Below are 21,798 nucleotides of genomic sequence, written 5' to 3'. Positions count from 1 at the left end.
GTAGAGTCAAACATCAACAGTAGGCAAAAAAAGATTGGCCTCTGCGGGAATATATGGTGGTTGGAGGACAAAATGTAATCAATGAACCTTTGGCAGGACAAGATATGTAGTGGTGGCAGAATGATTCTAGGCCTGATGAAACAATTTGTAAAGGCTTTGAATAAAGACGGTTCCTGAATTGAATATATAGCGCATATTTTACCTGGACTTACCATGGAAAAACTGAAGGCAGGAATTTCCAATGGTCCACAGATCAGACAACATATAAAATGACCCACATTTCATAGCATCAATTAATGAAATCAAATCATGTGCCTGGTCTTCGTTTGTTGTTGTGAAAAACTTTCTTAGCAACAAAAAGGCAGACAACTACACACAATTAATAGAGGATATGCTCTTTCATTTCAACAAGCTTGGCTGTAACATGAGTATTAAAGTCCATTATCCGCACAGTCCCTTAGATCGCTTTCCAGAGAACCTTGGTGACTTAAGGGAAGAGCAAGGTGAAAGATTTCACCAAGACATAAAACCAATGTAAGCCAGATAACAAGGAAGATGGGATGCACACACGATGGCAGACTATTGGTGAAATCTTAGGTGGGATTGTCCCGGCAGACCCCACTCTCAGAAGTCTTACAAAAGGAGCTTATTGCGTGTCGAATGACTTGAACTTGTGCTTTTGGTATGAAATAAGTAGATTTTCATGTTGTACACTTTATTTTTTTTATTGATTTATAATATATATCATAAGTACTGTAATACAGAACATAAAATTTTTCCAAGAATAAATTATAATAAAAAAGTAATAATTTCTGTCTTAAATTTTTAATATACGTTTTCTTCATGCTTAAGAGATTTAAAACCCTACATTAAAAATATCCCGATTTTTTTTAATGGGCAAGTAGAGTATATAGCACATGTTCTGTATCTCAAAAACTAGAGCCGATAGGAGAAAGCGGGTGCCATTTCTGGAATCAGCAGGTCAAAATGAGTGTTGGCCAGTGTTATCAATACCTGCATATTTTTGATGTAACCTTCCTATCTACATCAACATTTCTTTCCTTTAAAAATTATCCTGTACACGTGGTCATGTCGGACCTTCGAGAGATTTTTTTTTTTTTTTTCTTATACTGCTTGCGGTGAATTTTGTATAACTATCATGCTGGTTTCCATTTAGCCTATGAAGCTAAAATTGGAAAATTAGCATTTTTATGATCAAAGATCCTGGTGGAAACCTTTAACTAAAACAGCCTTAATGTAAGTAATCTGTCTTGAGCCGATTGGTTAGACAGAGCAGAAGTGTTTTGGTCGATTGGATTTCAAACATACTATAGGCCCAGAAAAGCAGAACACGGTAACTGTTGAGAATGTAAATATGTTAATTGGTGGACACCTGGAATGCTCTCCCAGAGGAAGTAATTGCAGAAACCACCGTTCTAGGATTTAAGGGTAAATTAGATGCCCATCTCCCTTGAGAAGCATACAGATCTGCATTCCTGGCATCTCCATTATATGCAAATCTCTGTCATGCATATTCATTAGGGCTATCTTGAAAACCCGACTGGCCTGGGGGTCCTCCAGGACAGGTTTGGGAACCACTGCCTTAGTGCATCTTTACGCAGGCCTCTCTACACTAAGGCTATTTTTAATGCCCCTGGAAAATGGCAGATTCTTTTGGGGGGGGGGGCATTAATTTTGCCATTATGTGTGGCCAGGGAGCACTTACCGACACCTAATTTGTAGGCAGTAATGGCTCGCACGTTCCCTGTGCTAATCGGTGCACAGTAATATAGATGTTCTAATTATAATTAGTGTACAAATACACCACTCTGCCCCCAGATATGCCCCCTCTGCACTATAAAAAGTTTAGCACATGGTTTCCATGCACTGATCCAAAAAAGGTTTACCACAAAATGCCTTAACGCATCCTGTGGTAATAAGCCATTTACAGCTGCAGTAAAGCTTTGTAAAAAGGACCCCATAATCGCATGGCTTTAGTGCTCATGATACACATTTACAATGCTGTTCCTGAAACCCTATCAAAATCTGTGCCCACAGCCAAACCAAGCAATGATTTTCTTTGTCAAAGTTAAATAAATAAAAACTTCAGGATGTTCTAAGGCAGTGTTTTGCTAGTCAACCTGACTGGCAAGGGGGTACTCCAGGACTTATTTGGGAAAACACTGTTCGAAGGCATTAGGATATTTGATGTTCAAAAGCATGCATGACGCCAACAGTTGATTCAAAGTGACCTTTCATTATCTTGCCACATTTTACTTTTGGAAATTTGTGCACAGAAGCGATAGAGGAACTTACTTTGGATTTGCAGAGGGTCCCAGGTTGATATTGTCCGTTGGCATTTGAGGCTGAATAAGAAAAGAAAGGAGGGAGGGGGGGGGGGGGGAAGAGAGACTTAGAATACCAGCAGGCAAACAAGAAGGACAACATTTTGGAACATAAAAATGTGTTTGAAACGAGCTCAGAATAGGAAGCCAAGCTTATCAGATTGCCAACGTTGGCTTTTTTTGTTTGGACGCAGCAGATCCTAAACAATTCTCAGATTGAAAAGCAGAAATGTAGTGTTCATGCAAGGATAATTTATGAACTCTAGGCAAACCTTGACCCTTGCACCTCCATAATTTAAGCCCATAGAGTCATTTCTAACCACCACTTCTAAAACTGCCCTGTTAAAATGCAGAAAGTGTTAACAGTCGGGCGTGGCGTTTCCCTTAACTGCTCTAGTCTTTCCTGCCCTAGACGACTGCCTAGTTTACCTAATGGTTGAGCCATGCCTTGTACGAGAGACTAAGGGCTCCTTTTACTAAGGTGAACTAGCGGTTTTAGCCCACGCTACAATGCCGTACGCGCTATACGCCAACACCTCCATAGAGCTTGCGTTACTATTTTTCATTTAACTCGGGATACATGGAAGAAAACTCCATAGGGAGAAAAATCATGAGCCAAAAAATTTCATTTAAACTGACGACCCTAGGGCTCCTTTCACTAAGCTGCAATAGCGGCTTTAGCGCGCTCGACGCTAACATCAGCACTGAGCTGGCGTTAGTTCTAGCCGGGTAGCGTGGGTTTAGCGCGTGCGCCAATTCTGCGTACGCTAAAAACGCTTTCGCAGCTTAGTAAAAAAAAAAGGAGCCCTTAGCGATTCATTTTACTCATAGGGTTGTAGAATTACTTACCTGAAGATTAGTGACCAAGTTTTTGGACCGATCCATTTTCAACAAGTTGCTAGTTTCAGCACTAAAAAAAAAAAAAATCCTTACTTAAATATTCAGCAAGAAAGATGATAGGCTGCTTAGAGAGGTAATAACCAGCAGAAGAAAGGAAGTCTTGATGCCTCTGTACAAGTGGTTAGTAAGGACCTAATGCAGTATGTCCAAATTGGATGGTATTCCAGCTAATCTCCGATTCAGGCTCCTCTTGACTCTCTCTAGTGATACAATTCAGGCTCCCCTTACTAGGGAAGTAAAAGTGTTGCCTGTGTAGCATTCAAAACGGCTAATAAGAACCAAATATCCCCAAAACCAGAGCAAAATATCCAAAGTAGAGTAAGAGAGAAAGGCACCAACTGGGGTTGTGTCAGGAAAAACTCAAAGTCAAAGATGTTCCTTATGATGAGTTTTATTAAGGAACGTTATTAGCTGAGTTTTTCCTAGCACATCCCTGGCTGGTGCCTTGCCTCCGTAGCATTCCCAGTTCCAGAAAACAAATGCAGGTTTATTGTATGGCATTTTCTAGTACCGACACCTTTCCACTGGGCCAATTCATGCATGTATACTTATGAGTTGTAGAACACACACACTGAATACATGGAAAGTGATCAAAAAAATCAATAGAATCACACAGAAGGTCAAGCTTGACAAGCTGCCAGCACTGTATCCCTACCAACTTGAAACTGCTCATCTAATGAAGAAGTTATAAGACCCTAAAACAGGGGTAGGCAATTCCGGTCCTCGAGAGCCGGAGCCAGGTCAGGTTTTCAGGATATCCACAATGAATATGTACGAGATGGATTTGCATGCACTGCCTCCTTGAGATGCAAATCTCTTATTGTGGATATCCTGAAAACCTGACCTGGCATCTCAAGGAGGCAGTGCATGCAAATCCATCTCGTACATATTCATTGTGGCTATCCTGAAAACCTGACCTGGCTCCGGCTCTCGAGGACCGGAATTGCCTACCCCTGCCCTAAAAGCAATGCACGAGAACGCTATGAATACATCCCCTAGATCAGGGGTGTCACAGTTCCTCCACGAGGGCCGCAATCCAGTCGGGTTTTCAGGATTTCGCCAATGAATATGCATGAGATCTATTTGCACGCACTGCTTTCATTGTATGCTAATAGATGTCATGCATATTCATTGGGGAAATCCTGAAAACCCGATTGGAATACAGCTCTCGAGGACCAGCGTTCCCTACCCGTGTAGTAACAGTCGTTGCGCCAATAGAAGGCAGCCACCCTTAACTGTTTGCAACCAACTAATTTCTCCAAGTTCACATTGAGTCCATCACATGATGAGGAGTTCCAGCTACTAGTGACCTAGGCTGGAATTAAGCCTAAAGTTTAGAAATTGAAATGCTATGTATTCATGAGGCACTTGGTTCCTGGAACTGGATTAACTATGTCCTTCAAAAACCAACTTTTTCTTAGCAAAGTCACGATCACGGAAATTTGACTCTACCCTTACCTGTTCTCACTACCGCAGAACATTAAAACCCGAGTCCCAGACCAGGATGTTCAGTACTTACTATGAGCACAGCTTGGAACTGGAAAGCTTCACTTTCTCTTTAATTTTATCCTTCCCACACTTGACAAATTCTGCAAACACCAAAAGCAGAGGTTATCAAAGGCTAGTGATCCAGGCACTTCTTTTATAATCTGATTCTTCAACACCTAAGCATTTTTTTTTTTTTTAATACAAGATGATCTGAAATCCAACCCTCAGGGTTTAGCCAAGCCATGCACAGGAGAGACAGGCACTCAGATTACAGCTAAGGGCTGGTAGAAGAGGGGCCCTGGCAGGGTTGCTGTGACTGAACTTGTATCTCCACAATTATTCCCTCAAGCCCCCCTCTCCCCCCCTCCCCCCCACCAACAGGCTGGAGGCAGCGGACAACCAGGTAAAACCAGCTAGGGATACCAGACATCTGGATTTACCTAGACATGTCCAGGCATCCGGATGGCTTTTTAAAACCTGGCACTTTGGGTTTTGAGAAGCTTCCAGCTCGGGACATCATGAGGGCATGTGTGCGTGCATGTGACATCATTGCATCAGACCTACACATGCCCAGATGCCTTCCTGAAGTGCGTCCAAGCACGAGAACAGGTTGAAGGGACTGGATTTTATGATTTTTGTATAATCTGGTAACCCCAAGCCCAGCTCAAATCCCACTGCTGCCCCTTCAGATCTTGGACAAGTCACTTAAACTCTCCATGGTCTCAGATACTAAAACTCAAGATTGCAAGCCCTCCAGGGACAGAAAAATACCTAATGCATAGGCAGTCCCCTGGTTAATGAGTTACGTTTTTAAAGCTGTTCTTAAGTTGGGTTCGTATGTAACTCAGAACTTGTAGGTTTTAAGATTCTGCTCCCAGCTGACAAAAGGGCCAACTGTCCCTACCAGTGTTCCCTCTAAGGTACAGCATGCACAACCACACACTGTTCTTAATGTGGCCATGCGTCATTCCTGAATCTGCTGCAGGAGAAGTGGAGGAGTCTAGGCCACTAGAAAGACTGCAAGATCCCAAGGAATAGCAACGTTCTAGAGCTGATATTGTGATGTCATAATGACCACATTCCACCAATGCCTAAGAGCCAACCTCATCAGTGATGTCACAATGGCTTGATTATTACTATACAGGGAGTCCCCGGGTTAAGAATGAGTTACGTTTTTAAAGCTGTTCTTAAGTCGGATTTGCATGTAACTCAGAACATGTATTTTAAGATTCTTGCTGCTCCCAGCTGATATAAGGGCCAACTGTCCCTACCAGTGTTCCCCCTAAGGTACAGCATGCACAACCACACACTGTTCTTAATGTGGCCATGCATCATTCCTGAATCTGCTGCAGGAGAAGTGGAGGAGTCTAGGCCACTAGAAAGACTGCAAGATCCCAAGGAATAGCAACGTTCTAGAACTGATATTGTGATGTCAAAATGACCACATTCCACCAATGCCTAAGAGCCAACCTCATCAGTGATGTCACAATGGCTTGATTACTATACAGGGAGTCCCCGGGTTAAGAATGAGTTACGTTTTGAAAGCTGTTCTTAAGTTGGGTTCGTATGTAACTCAGAACTTGTAGGTTTTAAGATTCTGCTCCCAGCTGACAAAAGGGCCAACTGTCCCTACCAGTGTTCCCTCTAAGGTACAGCATGCACAACCACACACTGTTCTTAATGTGGCCATGCGTCATTCCTGAATCTGCTACAGGAGAAGCGTAGGCGTCTATGCCACTGGAAATACTGCTCAGTGAAATCAAATGGAACCATGTTCTTAAGTGCGAGTCATACTTAAGTCAGGAGTCTGTAACTCAGGGACTGTTTGGACTCGACTCATATAAGAACATGAGAGTTTTCATACTGGGACAGACTGAAGGTCAATGAAGCCCAGCATCCCGTTTCCAACAGTGGCTAACCCAGGTCCCAAGTACCTAGCTAGATTCCATATGCGTCATTAGAACTAATTGTAAAGGTTGTGTTTTTACTAAATACCGTTACAGAATTTTCTCTTGTAGAATACACCCTTCCCCATTCCTAATAATTCTCCCTTAGTTTCAAGTTTTATTAAAGTTTGTTGTATACGCAATGTCCTATACTTCAATGCGTATAACATTAAAAAAAAAAAAAAAAAAATAGGGGACAAAACAAAACATTTGTACAATTGAATACAAATTATATATGTTCTAATACAAAACTGGTACAGAAGGCAATGTTAGCTTCCAACTCAGGCTTGAGGGACTTTCAACCTGGGTATTCACCTGAAACCATGGCTGAAAGTTTAACATAACCTTTGGGCCAAATCCAAGACCTGATCAGCCTCTATAAAACAACTCCTAAAAGCAACTGGAATCCGATGCTGTTCACGCAGCAGCAATGTTGACACATCATAATCATATTTTGAAGCATTATATAAGCTTCACTGACCTATTCTGAATCAGCTGTAACCAATGAATTAGATCGGAAATCAAACCAATCAGAAGTACGTTACAATATTGTTTAAATCGGTGGTTTAGAAACGCTTAGATTCGAAAATATCAGGGTATAGCAAAATAGCTAACTCTCCCTCTTTAGGAGGGATACACTTCAGACAATAAAAAAAAAGCCAACAGATTTAGCATTTTTCCAGGACAAATACATTGTCAAGAGTATTCGACAAGATCAAGGCTCAGGTTTCAGCCCATTACGACATGTTCCGTGGTCTTGGATAAGTCCCAAGTCACTACCTCAGGCTCAGGTTGCTTTTATTTGAAAAACTGCTTCAGGAAAGCCATAAAAGTGGGATACAGTAATAAAAATAAGGACATCCATTCCCAACAGTTTTTTTTTTTTTAAAAAGCAGCAAAAGTAAAAGGTACTGCTATCCACCAAATCCCTAGGCTCCAAAGCCTACTCCCATCAATGCTGTCAAAGCTGCATCTGCTCTTCAGAGAAAGCATCTAAAAATGAGTCTTCAGAAGCTTCTTAATAATAATAATAATAATAACAACCTTATTTCTTCTATACCGCCATAATCTTACGACTTCTAGGTGGTTCACAGTGAAGAGAGCTGAACAGTCAGCCAGTTAAGTCCTAACCCTCCGGACTTGCACATGCACGACCTGGTTGGGTGTTCAGTTTCATTTCTCTTCGTGACCCTGCTGGTCACACCATTTTACCTTATGACTTTTTTTAAAAGGATAAACCAAGGCACATGTTTATGCGATTCCAAATTAACAAGGAAAAAGCCCAAGTATCTACAATTACCATAAGAAGACCAAATGCAATAAGACTTTCACTAACAAGATCCGTTTAATGGACTTGTAAAAGAATTTTCAAGGAAGTCAGTATCGGTGGAAATCCTTGGCAGAGGCCTAATTTCTGAATTTAGACCCAGTGACAGGGCAGGCCTAAAAGGTATCCGATACCCAAGTGAATATTTGGTTCGGCCACCTTTCCACTACTACCTCTCTCCCACCTACTCCTGCCTACCTTTTTCCATGCCACAGCAAGCGTTCCTACAGCATACTATAGTGCAGGGGTAGGGAACTCCGGTCCTCGAGAGCCGTATTCCAGCCGGGTTTTCAGGATTTCCCCAATGACTATGAATTGATAGCAGTGCATACAAATAGATCTCATGCATAGTCATTGGGGAAATCCTGAAAACTCAGCTGGAATACGGCTCTCGAAGACTACCCCTGCTACAGTGGTTCAGTGTGGATCTAAGTTTAAAGGCCCAGACCCATGTTTTCAGCAGCCACAAGGGGCAAGTAAGGATTGGGGGGGAGGGGAGAGGAGGAGATGCTGCATATTTTAGTTATGCTAGAGGGCAGAAAGTATCCACCCCCTTTAAAGGGGGGAGGAGGGATTGAAGGGGTTATTTTCATATATACAGTAGTACCTAACAAGCCTGAAAGCTATCTGCACATTCAGGTACAGGAAATATTATTTTGTTCCTGAAGGGTTCACAATGTTAAAAAAAAAACAACAAAAAAAATCTCATTACATAAGGCAAGGGAGGATTGGAGGAGAAGTTGCCCAAGATCAGGAGCAGCGGTAGGATTTGAACCAGGCTCCTTAGTTCTTACCTCACTGCACTAACAATAGGCTCCGCCTTCCTTCCATTAACTCATTCTCCATAGTTTATCTACATCAGGGGTGTCAAAAGTCCCTCCTCGGGGGCCACAATCCAGTCGGGTTTTCAGGATTTCCCCAATGAATATGCATGAGATCTATTAGCATACAAGGAAAGCAGTGCGTGCAAATAGATCTCATGCACATTCATTGGGGAAATCCTGAAAACCCAACTGGATTGTGGCCCTTGACACCCATGATCTATGGGGTAAATCCAACATGGAGACCCAAGCTAGTACTCACAGAAGGGTTTTCAACCCAGAGAGTCGGGTTTTTCAAGATACCCACAATGAATATGCATGCCGTGGGATCTCATGAATATTCATGAAGGGTAATCTTAAAAGCCAGACTGAAAAACTCAATCGAGAGCCACTTTGCTTAGGACCATCAACAAAGCCCTAAACCAGGGGTGTCCAACCTTTTGGCTTCCCTGGACCGCATTGGCCGAAAAAAATGTTTCTGGGGCCGCACAAATGCGCAAACACTGCAGCAAGACAGGAGGGAGCTGGCAAGATGGTAAACACCCAGGGGTAGCAGAGGAAAACACTGCATCGCCCTCGACCGGGGCCACACAAAATCCTTCACGGGGCCGCAGGTTGGACACCCCTGCAAGTTAGCTCAAGGCTAACACTTTCTCATCCCAGCCAAAGACAAGCCTTGAATTAGATATATCTTAAAAGCTTAAAAAATCATGGTTGCCACCGTTTTTAATCTTGCACATACTTAAAAAAAAAAAAAATTAAGGTACATTTTCTTCCAGGGTGAAAAAAACTAAGCTGCTCTGTCTAGAAGGAATTTCAATAAACGCATCATAACATGACAAACCCCCTAGGAATTAAGTCGGACAGGGGAGGAGATCAAAGTCACCCCCCAAAATGTGCCCGATAGGGAGAGAGAGCTAGTTTATAAGATGCATTTTTAGAAGGCTAACAAATGTTTACCAATTTTTAATAAAAAGCCTGCTGATTTTTGGCAAGTTCAGCAAATTTAACCTCACAAAATACCTTAATACAGCTTAAGGGTTTTCTAGGGGGGGGGGGGAAGCAGTAAGATGATGCTACAGGGTCTATGTAATGTTTATAGGAAACAAAAACCTCTTTTAAACCACATTCATTTCAGTCTTTTCTCCTTTACAATGTGTAAAGAGGTTTTATAATATAATATAAGCAATGAGCTATACTGGGCAGGTGCAAAGAACCAGCACTCAGTCAGTACCACAAGCCACACCTCAGTCACACTCAGAGACATGAGGGGATGGAGGGCCTTTGAGAGAGCCCCCCCCCCCCCAAAAGGGCAACAAGAGAGAGCAGAAGGAAGGCACCTGTAAAGGCTTCAACCAGCACCAGCAGCCAAGAGAACTGGAAGCAGTGGGAGCTAGCGAGATCAAACGCCATCTGCAAAAACAACAAAGCACCAGAAGCCTCTGTCTGCTCTTGACAACCTGACACCAGGAAACTGAATCCTAAGCAATAAAGCCCTCCCCAGACAGCACCCTAATTAGCTAACCAGGCTCTGGTGTTTCCACTGTGTGCCAGTAATGAGAAGGCCAGGCTCAGGCCTGCAGTTGACTATTAATACACCAGAATACAGGCATCTTCAGAAATTGCTATCTAGGTTCTTATTGTGCAAACACAGGGCTATCCTGTGTTGGGTAGGGTGCTGGCTGCCTTTAGATGGCGACTAACTTCTTACAGCTAGTGGCAGCGAGGGATAATCTGCTGTATTGTTGGTCCTAGCTAGGCTTCAGATCAGGGACTCTCAACTAGAGAATGATATGGGAACAAATCTGTCCCTGTCCTCACAGGAACTCAATTTCCCCATCCCGTCCCTCTGAGTTTTGTCCCTGTCCCTGCTCCATTTCTGGAAGCTCTGCCTTAACTGCACAAGCCTCAAATATTTATGATATTAAAGCGTTTGAGGCTTGTGCGGATGAGGACGGAGCTTAGGCATTGGTGGAATGAGGCATTATGACATCACAATCTGAGCTCTAGAATGTTGCTACTTATGATGTTAAAGCGTTTGAGGCTTGTGCAGATGAGGACGGAGCTTAGGCATTGGTGGAATGAGGCATTATGACATCACAGTTTGAGCTCTAAAATGTTGCTACATAGGATTCAAAAGTGTTTGAGCTTATGCAAATGAGGACGGAGCTTTGGCATTGGTGGAATGAGGCATTATGACATCACAATCTGAGCTCTAGAATGTTGCTACATAGGATTTGAAAGGGTTTGAGGCTTGTGCAGATGAGGACGGAGCTTGCAGGAACTGGACAGGGATAGGAAAAGAACTCGCCGGGATGGGAAAATGAGTTCCCATGCATTCAACCCAGTCTTCAGGATACCCCCAAGAAATACCCAAGAGGAGCTTTGCCTGCAAATTTATCTCACGCATATAGTGGGTATCTTGAAAACCTGATTGGACTTCGCTGAGAACCTCTGTTTCAGAGACAAATCTTTTGGCTGTCTTAAAGCCAAGACTGGCATATGGAGTCCCTGATTCTACTTTTTGAGATTCAGTGGCGCAAGTCCAACAAAGCACTAGAAGAGGTTTGTCAGGAATCCTGGTCTAGCTTAAAATTGTGTCCTAGAACTGGGCAACTTCAGACATGGAGATTTGGGGACAGTCCTAGTTCTAAACTTACATCCCAAAGCAGTGTGGTATTTGCAGTCTTTAATTCTCCCCATTGGCATCAGTGCTGCAAGTCCTATAATGCATCAAGATGGGGTGGTTAGAAGTTCAGGATGGTCCCCAAATATCCAGCCTGGAACTGGGGAACTGTTCATCACTGTTGCCTGTGCTAAAGCACTGTTCCTCAACTCGGACCTGGAGTACCCCCCTGCCAGACAGGGTTTCAGGATATCCCCAATGAATATGCATGAAAGAAATTTGCATACAATGGAGGCAGCATATGCAAATCAATATCCTGAAAACCTGTCAAGGGGACTGAGTTGAGAAACACTGTGCCAAAGAGATTTCCTATTGTCTAGATCAGTGGTTCCCCACTTGGTCCTGGAAGACCACCAGCCATTCGGGTTTTCAGGATAGCCCTAATAAATATGCATGAGAGAGATTTGCATATAATGGAAGTGACAGGCATGCAAATCTGCTCTATGCATATTCATTAGGGCTCTCCTGAAAACCCAATTGGCCTGGTGGTCCACTAGGACAGGGTTGGGAATCACTGGTCTAGATGTTGGTGTTGTATCTACTTATATCCCCTCCCCCCTTTTCAAAATGCCCTGTTTTTACCTCCCATCCTCCATTTTAATCAGTTTTATAATAGTGACAGTGAATTTTCAAAACTGTAAACACCAATATTGTCTCAGGATGAGAAAGGGACCTTAAAGATATTTTTCTCCACTTTTTTTTTTTTAGATTTCTGATTTGTTTTTATACTTTGCATTTTTGTTGTTACTGTTTTCATGTATTATCTTGCAATTGCATGCAGTTGCCTTGTTGCAACATTTCCAGAAAGCTTGATCTTGGACCGGTCCATACTGAGCTATAATTGTACTCTCTGCTACTTGCCCACGGGCGACACCCCCTCCCCTTCCTGCTCGCGTTGCCACCACCAGTGAAAAGCGACAGTAGGCTGGAAGTAATTTCTGCATTCGACTATATTTGCGCCTTTGTTTCTATTTACTAAAATGTGATATCCCGCCAAAGCTTGCAACCGTTCTCAGCTCATTTACATAAAAGTAAAATGCAAATAAAAACAGAAAAGGAATGTAATGTAATGTAATGTAATGTATTTCTTATATACTGCTACATCCGTTAGGTTCTAAGCGGTTTGTAGAAAATATACATTAAGATTATAAATGAGATGTAAGAAGGTACTCCATAGTATAAAAAAAAAGGAAAGACCTGATGGAAACATTCAAGCTTAGTAGTGGCAGAGTGGATCATTAGCTGCCAAGCTGAGAATGAAACCAAGATTTTTTTAAAATTTTTTTATTAAAAGTACATAAATAATGTGAAGTATTTATTATATACTAGTCTTTAAGCCTGTTATATTAATGGGTGCTAGAATAGATGTGTCTGTCTGTGTTTCTTTATCTCTCTCTCCTTGGCCGCTGTCTGTGTCCTTCTGTCTTTCTCCCCCCTCCCCCTGAGCAAAGCTGTCTGCCCCCAGCACACACCTCCCCCCAAAGCAGCCCCCTTTCCCTTTCCCTGTCTCTCCATGGCCCCTTCTGTCTTACCCCCAGAGCAAAGCTGTTTGCCCCAAGCACACCCCTCCCCCCAAAGCAGCCCCCTTTCCCTCTTCCCCTGGCCCCCTGTATTGATCCCCTTCTTACCCTCCCTCCTTCCCGGCGTCTTCTGGCCTGCTCCTCTTCAAAGCAGCCTGTGATCGTGATGGCCGGCTTTAGCGAACTTCGCAGGCCGCTCTCCAACTCGCTAGCACATTCCCTCTGACGCGATCCCGTGCGTCAGAGGGAACGTGCTACTGAGGTTGGAGAGCGGCCTGCGAGGTTCACTAAAGCCAGCCACGATCACAGGCTGCTCTGAAGAGGAGGATCAGCGGTGGCGGCAGCAGCAGTGAGCGAGGGTGGGAGGTTTGTTCCCTGCCGAGGACGCGGGCAGGGAGTGAGGGCGGGAGGAGGGGAGAGGCCAGAATGTTCCCTGCCGCTGGGTTCTAAAATGGAACATGGCCACAGATCACACACCACAGTGGCAGGGATCACGCTGTTTTAACCGCGCATACGCCGGTAAGCTTTTATTATATAGGATTGTTTGTTTTCCAATGTTCTTGAGCATTATCGGATAAAGGGGCCCTTTTACTACGCTATGCTAAAAAGTGGCATGCGGCGGCCCCAGCGTGGGATTGGCTAAAAAATGGCTGAATTTCCCATTTTCTCAATTAATAGATAGGTAATATTTTCCCCATTTGCACGGGGTCATTAGTGTGGGAGCACTTTCCGACATCTATTTTCTAGACAGTGAGGGGGGAAATTCATCAAGGGACTTCTAACTGATTTAGGGGGGGGGATTCACTAAATGAACCTACTGATCGGGGGGGGGGGCTGATTCACGACGCATCCTCATGCAATTGAGGACGCTCAGAATCACGCCCCTAACCGACTGCAGGGATCGCTGAAAAGCAATTCCAACGCGTGCGCAGACCATCTGTAGATGGTCTGCGCATGCTGACAGAGCAGCAACTTTTTTTTGCTTCTCTTTTTCTTCGCGAGCCTGTGGTTTTAACCTGCGTTAAAATCAAAGGCTCGCAGTGCGGGGAAGGGCAGGAGAGGCGGGGTGGCAGGAGAGATTCGGGGCGAGAGCAGGGCGGCAAGTCGGGGCAGAGAGCAGGGCAACAAGAGGAGAGTCGGGGCAGGAGAGCAGGAGAATCCAGGCCGAGAGCAGGAGATGCAGTCGGAAAGCAGTAGCAACATTCTAGAGTTCGGATTGTGAGGTCATAATGCCTCATTCCACCAATGCGGTCACTTCTTTTGTTGATTGGCCAGTCCAGCCAGTGTTCCAGATTTGTTTAGTGATTCGCTGCCTGCCTACGTTTGAATGCCGTTCCCTCTCATTTGCATGCACGGATCGGAGGATGTTCAGGATAGAGGTTAGTGAATCGGGTCGGAGGAAAATCGGGTCGCAAAGGGGTCACTAAGTGGTCAGGACTGGATCGGTGGGCTTAGTGAATCTAGCCCTTAGTGCACGTTACATGCTAAGATGCCCCTCGGAATATAGCGGGCAACTTAGCATTCAACACACGCTAATCCTTAGCGCCCTTTGAATTCCCCCCCTAAGTGCTCCTGCACTAATCATGCACTAATTGTTTGGCACCAGTGGCGTAGTGAGAGGCGCACCCCCCCCCCCCCTTGCCTTCCCGGTACGTCAAGTTGTTCACTACCACGACCAACAGCTTCAACGTGCTCCTCGCGACCTTGTCCTCTCCCTCTGACCTCAATTCCTACGCGCGGCACCCGGAAGTGACGTCGGCGGGAGCCAACGCGGTCATGAGGAGACGTTGTTACTCGCGGCGGTGAACAACTCGAAGTTCTGGGGAAGAGGGTGCACATGTGGCGGGAAAGGAGTGGGAAGAGGCGGGGGGCAGAGGAGGAGGGACTGCTGGCGTCTGGGGCGAACTGCACCCTCCCCTTATTACACTAGTATTTGGCAATGAACAGAATAAGCCTACTCTCTGTTCCCACAGACGCCCCCAGTATTTTTGGAGCACACGGAGAGCATGCATTGACGCCACAGCTTAGTAAAAAGGCCCCTTATTGCACACCTGGACTGGTTTGTTGCATACGCTGCACCTTATGACTTGCTCATCATATCACATTTAACCTTGGGTGTGTTTTAAGAAGTTATTGAAGAGACATTTGCTCTGTGATAGTACATTTATAAACGCTGGTCGTTTATTTCTTTGTCTTTTAACTTTGTATGTTTAAATTGTGAGCCGCTCTGTAAAAAGCAGGTTATAAACAAAATGAAGCATGAACGTGTAGAAAGAACTTGCCTTGAGTTCAGACTCGCATCTAATTATACTGAATTATCCTTCATTAAGTCCAAAGTAGTGAATGATGGCAGATGAAGACCTGAACGGTCCCATCCAGTCTGAACCAGTCCCAGTTAATATCAATTCATGATTAAATCAACGCATGTGATATAAAATACTTCATGGTCTTCATTTGGCATTTCTGGAACATAAATAAGACCATAGAATTCTGCTGGTTCTGTCCTTACGTTTCAATTACTGGAGTTGCTCCGAAGCCCACTCTAGCCCTATCAGAATCCGCCTTGTCATTTCTGGGACGTAGACTGTAAAAATCGGCCAGCGAAGACCTTTTTATTTCAGCAGGCTTTGGGGCATCTATCGGAGTGGCCGATATGCTCTGTGGACCATTTGGTAGTTGAGACCACTTGGGTGTTTTAGCTTCCCTGTCCGGTGGATTATTTTAAGGTTTGAGCGTTTGTATGATTGTGCAGTTTTGCATTAGAGAATGACACAGGGATACTTTTTTCCCTGTCCCTGCAGGAACTCATTTTCCCATCCCAGCGAGTTCTTTTCCTGGCCCTGCCCCATTCCTGCAAGCTCTGTCCTCATCTGCACAAGCCTCAAATGATTTAAAATCCTAAGTAGCAACATTCTAGAGCTCAGATTGTGATGTCATAATGCCTCATTCCACCAATGCCTAAGCTCCGTCCTCGTCTACACAAGCTTCAAATGCTTTAACATCCTAAGTAGCAACATTCTAGAGCTCAGATTGTGATGTCATAATGCCTCATTCCACCAATGCCTAAGCTCCGTCCTCATCTGCACAAGCCTCAAACACTTTAACATCTTAAGTATCAACATTCTAGAGCTCAGATTGTGATGTCATAATGCCTCATTCCACCAATGCCTAAGCTCCGTCCTCATCTGCACAAGCCTCAAACACTTTAAAATCATAAGTAGCAACATTCTAGAGCTCAGACTGTGATGTCATAATGCCACATTCCACCAATGCCTAAGCTCCGTCCTCGTCTACACAAGCTTCAAACGCTTTAACATCCTAAGTAGCAACATTCTAGAGCTCAGATTGTGATGTCATAATGCCTCATTCCACCAATGCCTAAGCTCCATCCTTATCTGCAGAAGCCTCAAACCCTTGAAAATCCTAAGTAGCAACATTCTAGAGCTCCGATTGTGATGTCATAATGCCACATTCCACCAATGCCTAAGCTCCGTCCTCATCTGCACAAGCCTCAAACACTTTAAAATCCTAAGTAGCAACATTCTAGAGCTCAGATTGTGATGTCATAATGCCTCATTCCACCAATGCCTAAGCTCCGTCCTCATCTGCACAAGTCTCAAACGCTTTAAAATCATAAGTGTTCAAGGCTTACAGGAATGGGGCAGGGACAGCGACAAAACTCACGGGGACGGGACAGGAAAATTGAGTTCCTGCGGGGACGGGGACAAATTTGTCCCCGTGTCATTCTCTATTTTGCATGCTTATTTTTTGTTTAGTCTTCTTGGTGAGTGGTTGGTTGGTTGGTCTTTCTTATTTTGAACTGGAGCTCTTTTTTTATATTTTAGTCTGTATATTGCTTAGGCCTGCTCGACAGCAAGTTGTAATGAACTTTCAACTGTGGCCTAGTGGTTAGAGCAGCTGCCTCCACCCCCTGAGGTTGTGAGTTAAATTCCCACTGCCGCTCCTTGTGACTCTGGGCAAGTCACTTCACACTTCATCTTATTGTAACAGAAATTCACATCGTCTCACTTAGCAGTTTCCAACATGTGGCCAGAAACAATACTGGTCAGGTTTTATACCTTCAGGGTTTTTTTCCCAGCTATGTTCCATGAAGTTTTATCATCTGTCACCATAAGTAGTTGAAGGTGTCCACGGCCCAAGCTACACCACATACTACTAGTAATATTAGCTCTGTAGCGCTATCAGATGCATGCAGCACTGTTCATTAAACACCCAAGAGATGGTCCCTGCTCAACGAGCTTACAATCTAATCTAGTTATCCCTTCCTTAAAAATAATTGGCACACGTCGAACCTCTATTTTCTCCGTAACAGCTCCTACGATTTGGAACGCTCTTCCGCTGTATCTAAAAACGGAAAATACTTTAAAAACGTTCAAAAGCAACTTAAAATGTTTCCTTTTTAAAGATGCTTTTAACTAAAGTTTTATCATTCTTTTTTTTAAAGCTGATTTTAACTAAAGTTATTTTAGTCTTCTTTTTTTTTTCCTATTAATTCCTGCCCTTTTGTGCTTACCCTTAATGTTTCTCTCATTTACTATAGCTATTGTATTTCTTCCCTTTTTCCTTTGTGTGTCTTCTGTTCGTTCGTCCTTAATTAACCTAGTATGTGTAGTAGTTTGTCTTATAGTTCTTTTTTTGAAAGTATGTTTTATTGTAATTTTGTTTGTTGAAATGTTATTTTATTTAATGTTTTGTACAACGCTTTGCAGAATCGAAAACTAATTAAACAATAAATAAACAATAAACAATATGACAGACTTGCAGGACACAGGAGAAAAGGTGAATCTGCTCATGAAGGGAAATACAAAGAGATGAAGAGGTGGAATGTGTAGGAGCTTCAGAGGGAATGAGAAACAGATAGAGGGTTAGATTCCCTAAGCAAGACGATTTCCCTCTGACCCGATTCACTAAGCTGTGTACCAGTCCGGTTCCGATCCGTGCATGCAAATGAGGGGAAACGGCACGCGATTCACTAGACAAAAATCTTGAACACCGACTGGGCTGGCCGATCAACAAGAAGCGAGTGCTGGGGGGGCCAGTCGCTTACGTCCTTTCCGACTGTCCTGCCAGCCCTGCAATAAACCCGCTGTCTGCCTCCCACAGCTCTCCTGCTCAGCCCCGACTCACCTGCCATTCCCCACAGTGCGAGCCCGTGATTTTAAGCCGCGGGTTAAAACCATGTGCTCGCGAAAAAACAAACAAACGGTAAAGTAAAGAAAAAAAAAAGAAAAAAAGCTCTGCCGGGCATGAAGGGCCAGCACATGCGCAGACCATCTACAGTCAAGGAAGATGGACTGTGCATGCTCAATGATCGCTCTCCAGCGATCCATGTGGTGGGGGGGGGTGGCGTTCCTCCGATCGCCCCCATTTGCATGCTGGCCCTTCGTGAATTTGTCGGCCTGCCACGGATCGGGCTGGTTAGTAAATCTAGCCCATAGTGTATTACAAGTTGGAAGGGTTAGGTCCTAAACGCAGCTTTGCAAAAGTGGGCTTTGAGCCTGGATTCCGGGCAGGATTAACCAATAGGCATGTGCCTAGGGCCCAAAATGGTCAGGGGGGCCCGATGAAGGAGGGCATCAACATTGTTTTTTCCAAACGGCGATGGACCCCTCCAACGTCGATCGGCAACGCGGGCCCCCCCCCCTCAATCAGCAATGCGGGTCCCACCCTGATTAGTAACGCGCCCCCCCCCCCCCCATCGACGGAAAGTAAGACAAGCAAGTAACGCGGGTAAGAAAGGCAACGGGAACTGTAATTGTGCAAGCGGTGCTGCTTGCCCAAAGCTTCCCTCTGGCGCAGCTTCCTGCTTCCGCCTGGGCGCATGTGGGGTGGGGCGAGGCAGGGGGCCCAGTGTACTTGTGTGCCTAGGGGCCCTTGACGAATTAATCCTGCCCTGCCTGGATTTGAATACCTGCAGAGATGGAGCCCGGTGCACTGATTCAGGCAGGTTGTCCTAGGCATACAGTGGAGCAAGGCAGAAGGGGCAGAGTCGGGAGTTGGCAGTAGAGGAGAAGGGTCCAGACAAGAGAGACTTACCCGAAGAACCGGAGTTCCCAGGGCGGGGCGTAGGGAGAGAGAGAGATGGACAACTGTAGTAGCTTTAGGCTTTGGGCACCCTGGGAAGGCTTGGAGTGGACTGACCAATCTCTGGCCCTCTGAAGAAATTAAGGGTAGATTGCTCTTCTGGGGTATACAACATGATTGATCTGTGTGAGGAGGTGCCTGCTCACAAGGTATTTGCCACCAGAAGTCTCCCAAATTGCTCTGTGGAAGAATTGCTCAACTAACGTGCCATTCTGTGGTCTTCCATCCAAGTTTCTGTTGGCTCTGGGGTGACCAGTGGCTTTATGATCTTTAGGCTCTTCCCACTTTCACTCTAACAGCCATAGGGCATGGACATGGTTTACCACTTGGGCTACAAGATGATGTGATGGGAAGGGGGCACTCTATGAGTGTCGGGAGCAGCACAGAGCATTGAGTAAAAGGGGGCTTAAACAAAATTTACATTGTATTAATTTCTGAAATGAAATGACGTCTAAAAATCAGCTCAAACAACACAAAACAATGAAAAAGCAACCATAACATAAGAATAGCCTCACTGGGTCAGACCAATGGTCCATCAAGCCCAGTAGCACATTCTCACGATGGCTAATCCAGGTCGCCAATACCTGGCCAAAACCCAAGGAGTAGCAACATTCCAGCATTTCAAAGAATAGCATGATTCCAGAACCCCAATGAGAGCAACATTCCAGAGCTGAGATTGTGATGTCATAATGCCTCATTCCACAGTTCCTCAGAGCCAACCTCATCGGTGATGTCACAATGGCTTAATTGTCCTATACTTGGCTCACATAAAAATATAAGAATAGCCTTACTGGGTCAGACCAATGGGTCCATCAAGCCCAGTAGCCCGTTCTCACGATGGCCAATCCAGGTCGCCAGTACTTGGCCAAAACCCAAGGAGTAGCAACATTCCAGAATCTCAAAGAATAGCAAGATTCCGGAACCCCAATGAGAGCAACATTCCAGAGCTGAGATTGTGATGTCATAATGCCTCATTCCACAGTGCCTCAGAGCCAACCTCATCAGTGATGTCACAATGGCTTTATTGTCCTATACTTGGCTCACATAAGAGCATAAGAACAGCCATACTGGGTCAGACCAATGGTCCATCAAGCCCAGTAGCCCATTCTCACGGTGGCCAATCCAGGTCCTTAGTACCTGGCCAAAACCCAAAGAGTAGCAACATTCCATGCTACCAAATTATATCCCTATTCACCCCTACTCATACTGGTGAGCACAAGTGAGAGACTTTCTCCTGCGCCTCCCCCCTCCCACGACCACCACCTAAAAATAATATTTTTTTATAGGTTAAAAGATGTGAAAGTTTATGGGGAAGAGGCTGGGGAGTGGGACAGTCGATGCATTCCAACGTGAAAATAAAACTCGGTTTTTCGTGCCCCCCACCACCAGCAAACTGCATAGGTAAATAGAAAAGTCTTGTTCAGTCAGCAGCCTCAGCTCTCATCTTATCTGAAAAGAAGCCTCAAGAGCATTTGCATATCCTTAAGGTGAAAGTAAGTTATGTTGACAGTGGCCCTGCTATAATGGACAAACAATTAGCACAGCTAATTACTGGCACCAACAGACACAGTAAGCTGGTCCCAGGGCTTTCAGCTTCCACTTCTGCCCCTATACTTGTGGTCTAGACTAGAGCAGATTCTTGGCTTAAACTTAAGAGTCAACAGGGGGAACAGAAAGCAAAGTTGCATAAGAATCTGGCATTACAACCATTGGCAGTCACCTTCTCCTGCACTTTAAAAGACATTTGTAATTAATAATCATCAGCATTTCTAAAGTATATGCCTTAATCACAGGGTTTTCCTTACGAGCCCGGCCACCTCTGGGACAGAAGCAGGCAGCACCTGTCCAGCTAGGAAAGGATTGAAATCGAATTTACCAAAGGCAGAAACAATCTTTCTGCTCCCTGACACTGATGTTTGAAGGTTGATGCCACTGTGCCAACAAGAGCCTGTCCCTTGGAAGAAACTATGGTTTTCTTTTGCTCAAAAGCAGTAAAAAAACAAAAACAAACCAGCCCAGAAGCCAGAGATTGTAGAAGTTTTACCTGCATGGGAGAGAAGAAAAACCTGCCGAAGGACTAACTGGAGAGATGTTTGCACTGATCCAGCGCAGCCGCTGCTCTTAGTATATAAAGGCTCCTATTATCCCCTCCGATCCCTCCCCTCTCCCTTCAGCACTTGTTTATGTACTTGTTCTGTGGGGAGAGTCGGTCTGAAGGTCAAATGAATAGTCTCAAGGAGTGGCTTATAGCAGGAAAGTAAATCATTAGCTGGTTTATTTGTTAGGAAGGGGGGTGTTCCAGACTGGCATTGCCCAAGCAAAGGGTTATATTGGTGCTGGGGGTGAATTTTAAACAACATCCAGACCTATTTCTTGCCATCCTTTCTTCTCACAGGAAGGGGTTTTTGGAGATAGCTTTGGCCTTTCTCAGTAGTTCAGGTAACATAGTAACATAGTAGATGACGGCAGATAAAGACCCCGAATGGTCCATCCAGTCTGCCCAACCTGATTCAATTTAAATTTTTTTTTTTTTTTCTTCTTAGCTATTTCTGGGCGAGAATCCAAAGCTTTACCCGGTACTGTGCTTGGGTTCCAACTGCCGAAATCTCTGTTAAGACTTACTCCAGCCCATCTACACCCTCCCAGCCATTGAAGCCCTC

The 21,798-nt window shown here is 44.5% G+C and overlaps 1 protein-coding gene across 3 annotated transcripts in view; it reads right to left on the bottom strand.

The window, feature by feature from the left end:
- Nucleotides 1-21,249, bottom strand: part of SGK2 (serum/glucocorticoid regulated kinase 2) — a 42,986-nt gene extending 21,737 nt beyond the window's left edge. The window contains exons 1-4 of one of the 3 annotated variants that reach the window (XM_033914765.1): nt 21,183-21,249; nt 4,765-4,834; nt 3,195-3,255; nt 2,317-2,366 (exon numbers count right to left, since the gene is read on the bottom strand). In XM_033914765.1, coding sequence (XP_033770656.1) covers nt 2,317-2,366; nt 3,195-3,230 — 86 coding nt within the window. In that variant the 5' untranslated portion in view covers nt 3,231-3,255; nt 4,765-4,834; nt 21,183-21,249. Of the gene's footprint in view, nt 1-2,316; nt 2,367-3,194; nt 3,256-4,764; nt 4,835-10,167; nt 10,342-21,182 lie in introns of those variants that run through there. The other 2 variants (XM_033914763.1, XM_033914762.1) reach the window with 2 other exon arrangements.
- Nucleotides 21,250-21,798: the final 549 nt, after the last annotated feature.

Source organism: Geotrypetes seraphini, chromosome 11, assembly GCF_902459505.1.
Source record: "Geotrypetes seraphini chromosome 11, aGeoSer1.1, whole genome shotgun sequence".
Taxonomy (NCBI): Eukaryota; Metazoa; Chordata; class Amphibia; order Gymnophiona; family Dermophiidae; genus Geotrypetes; species Geotrypetes seraphini.
This window is presented reverse-complemented; position numbering and strand designations above follow the sequence as displayed.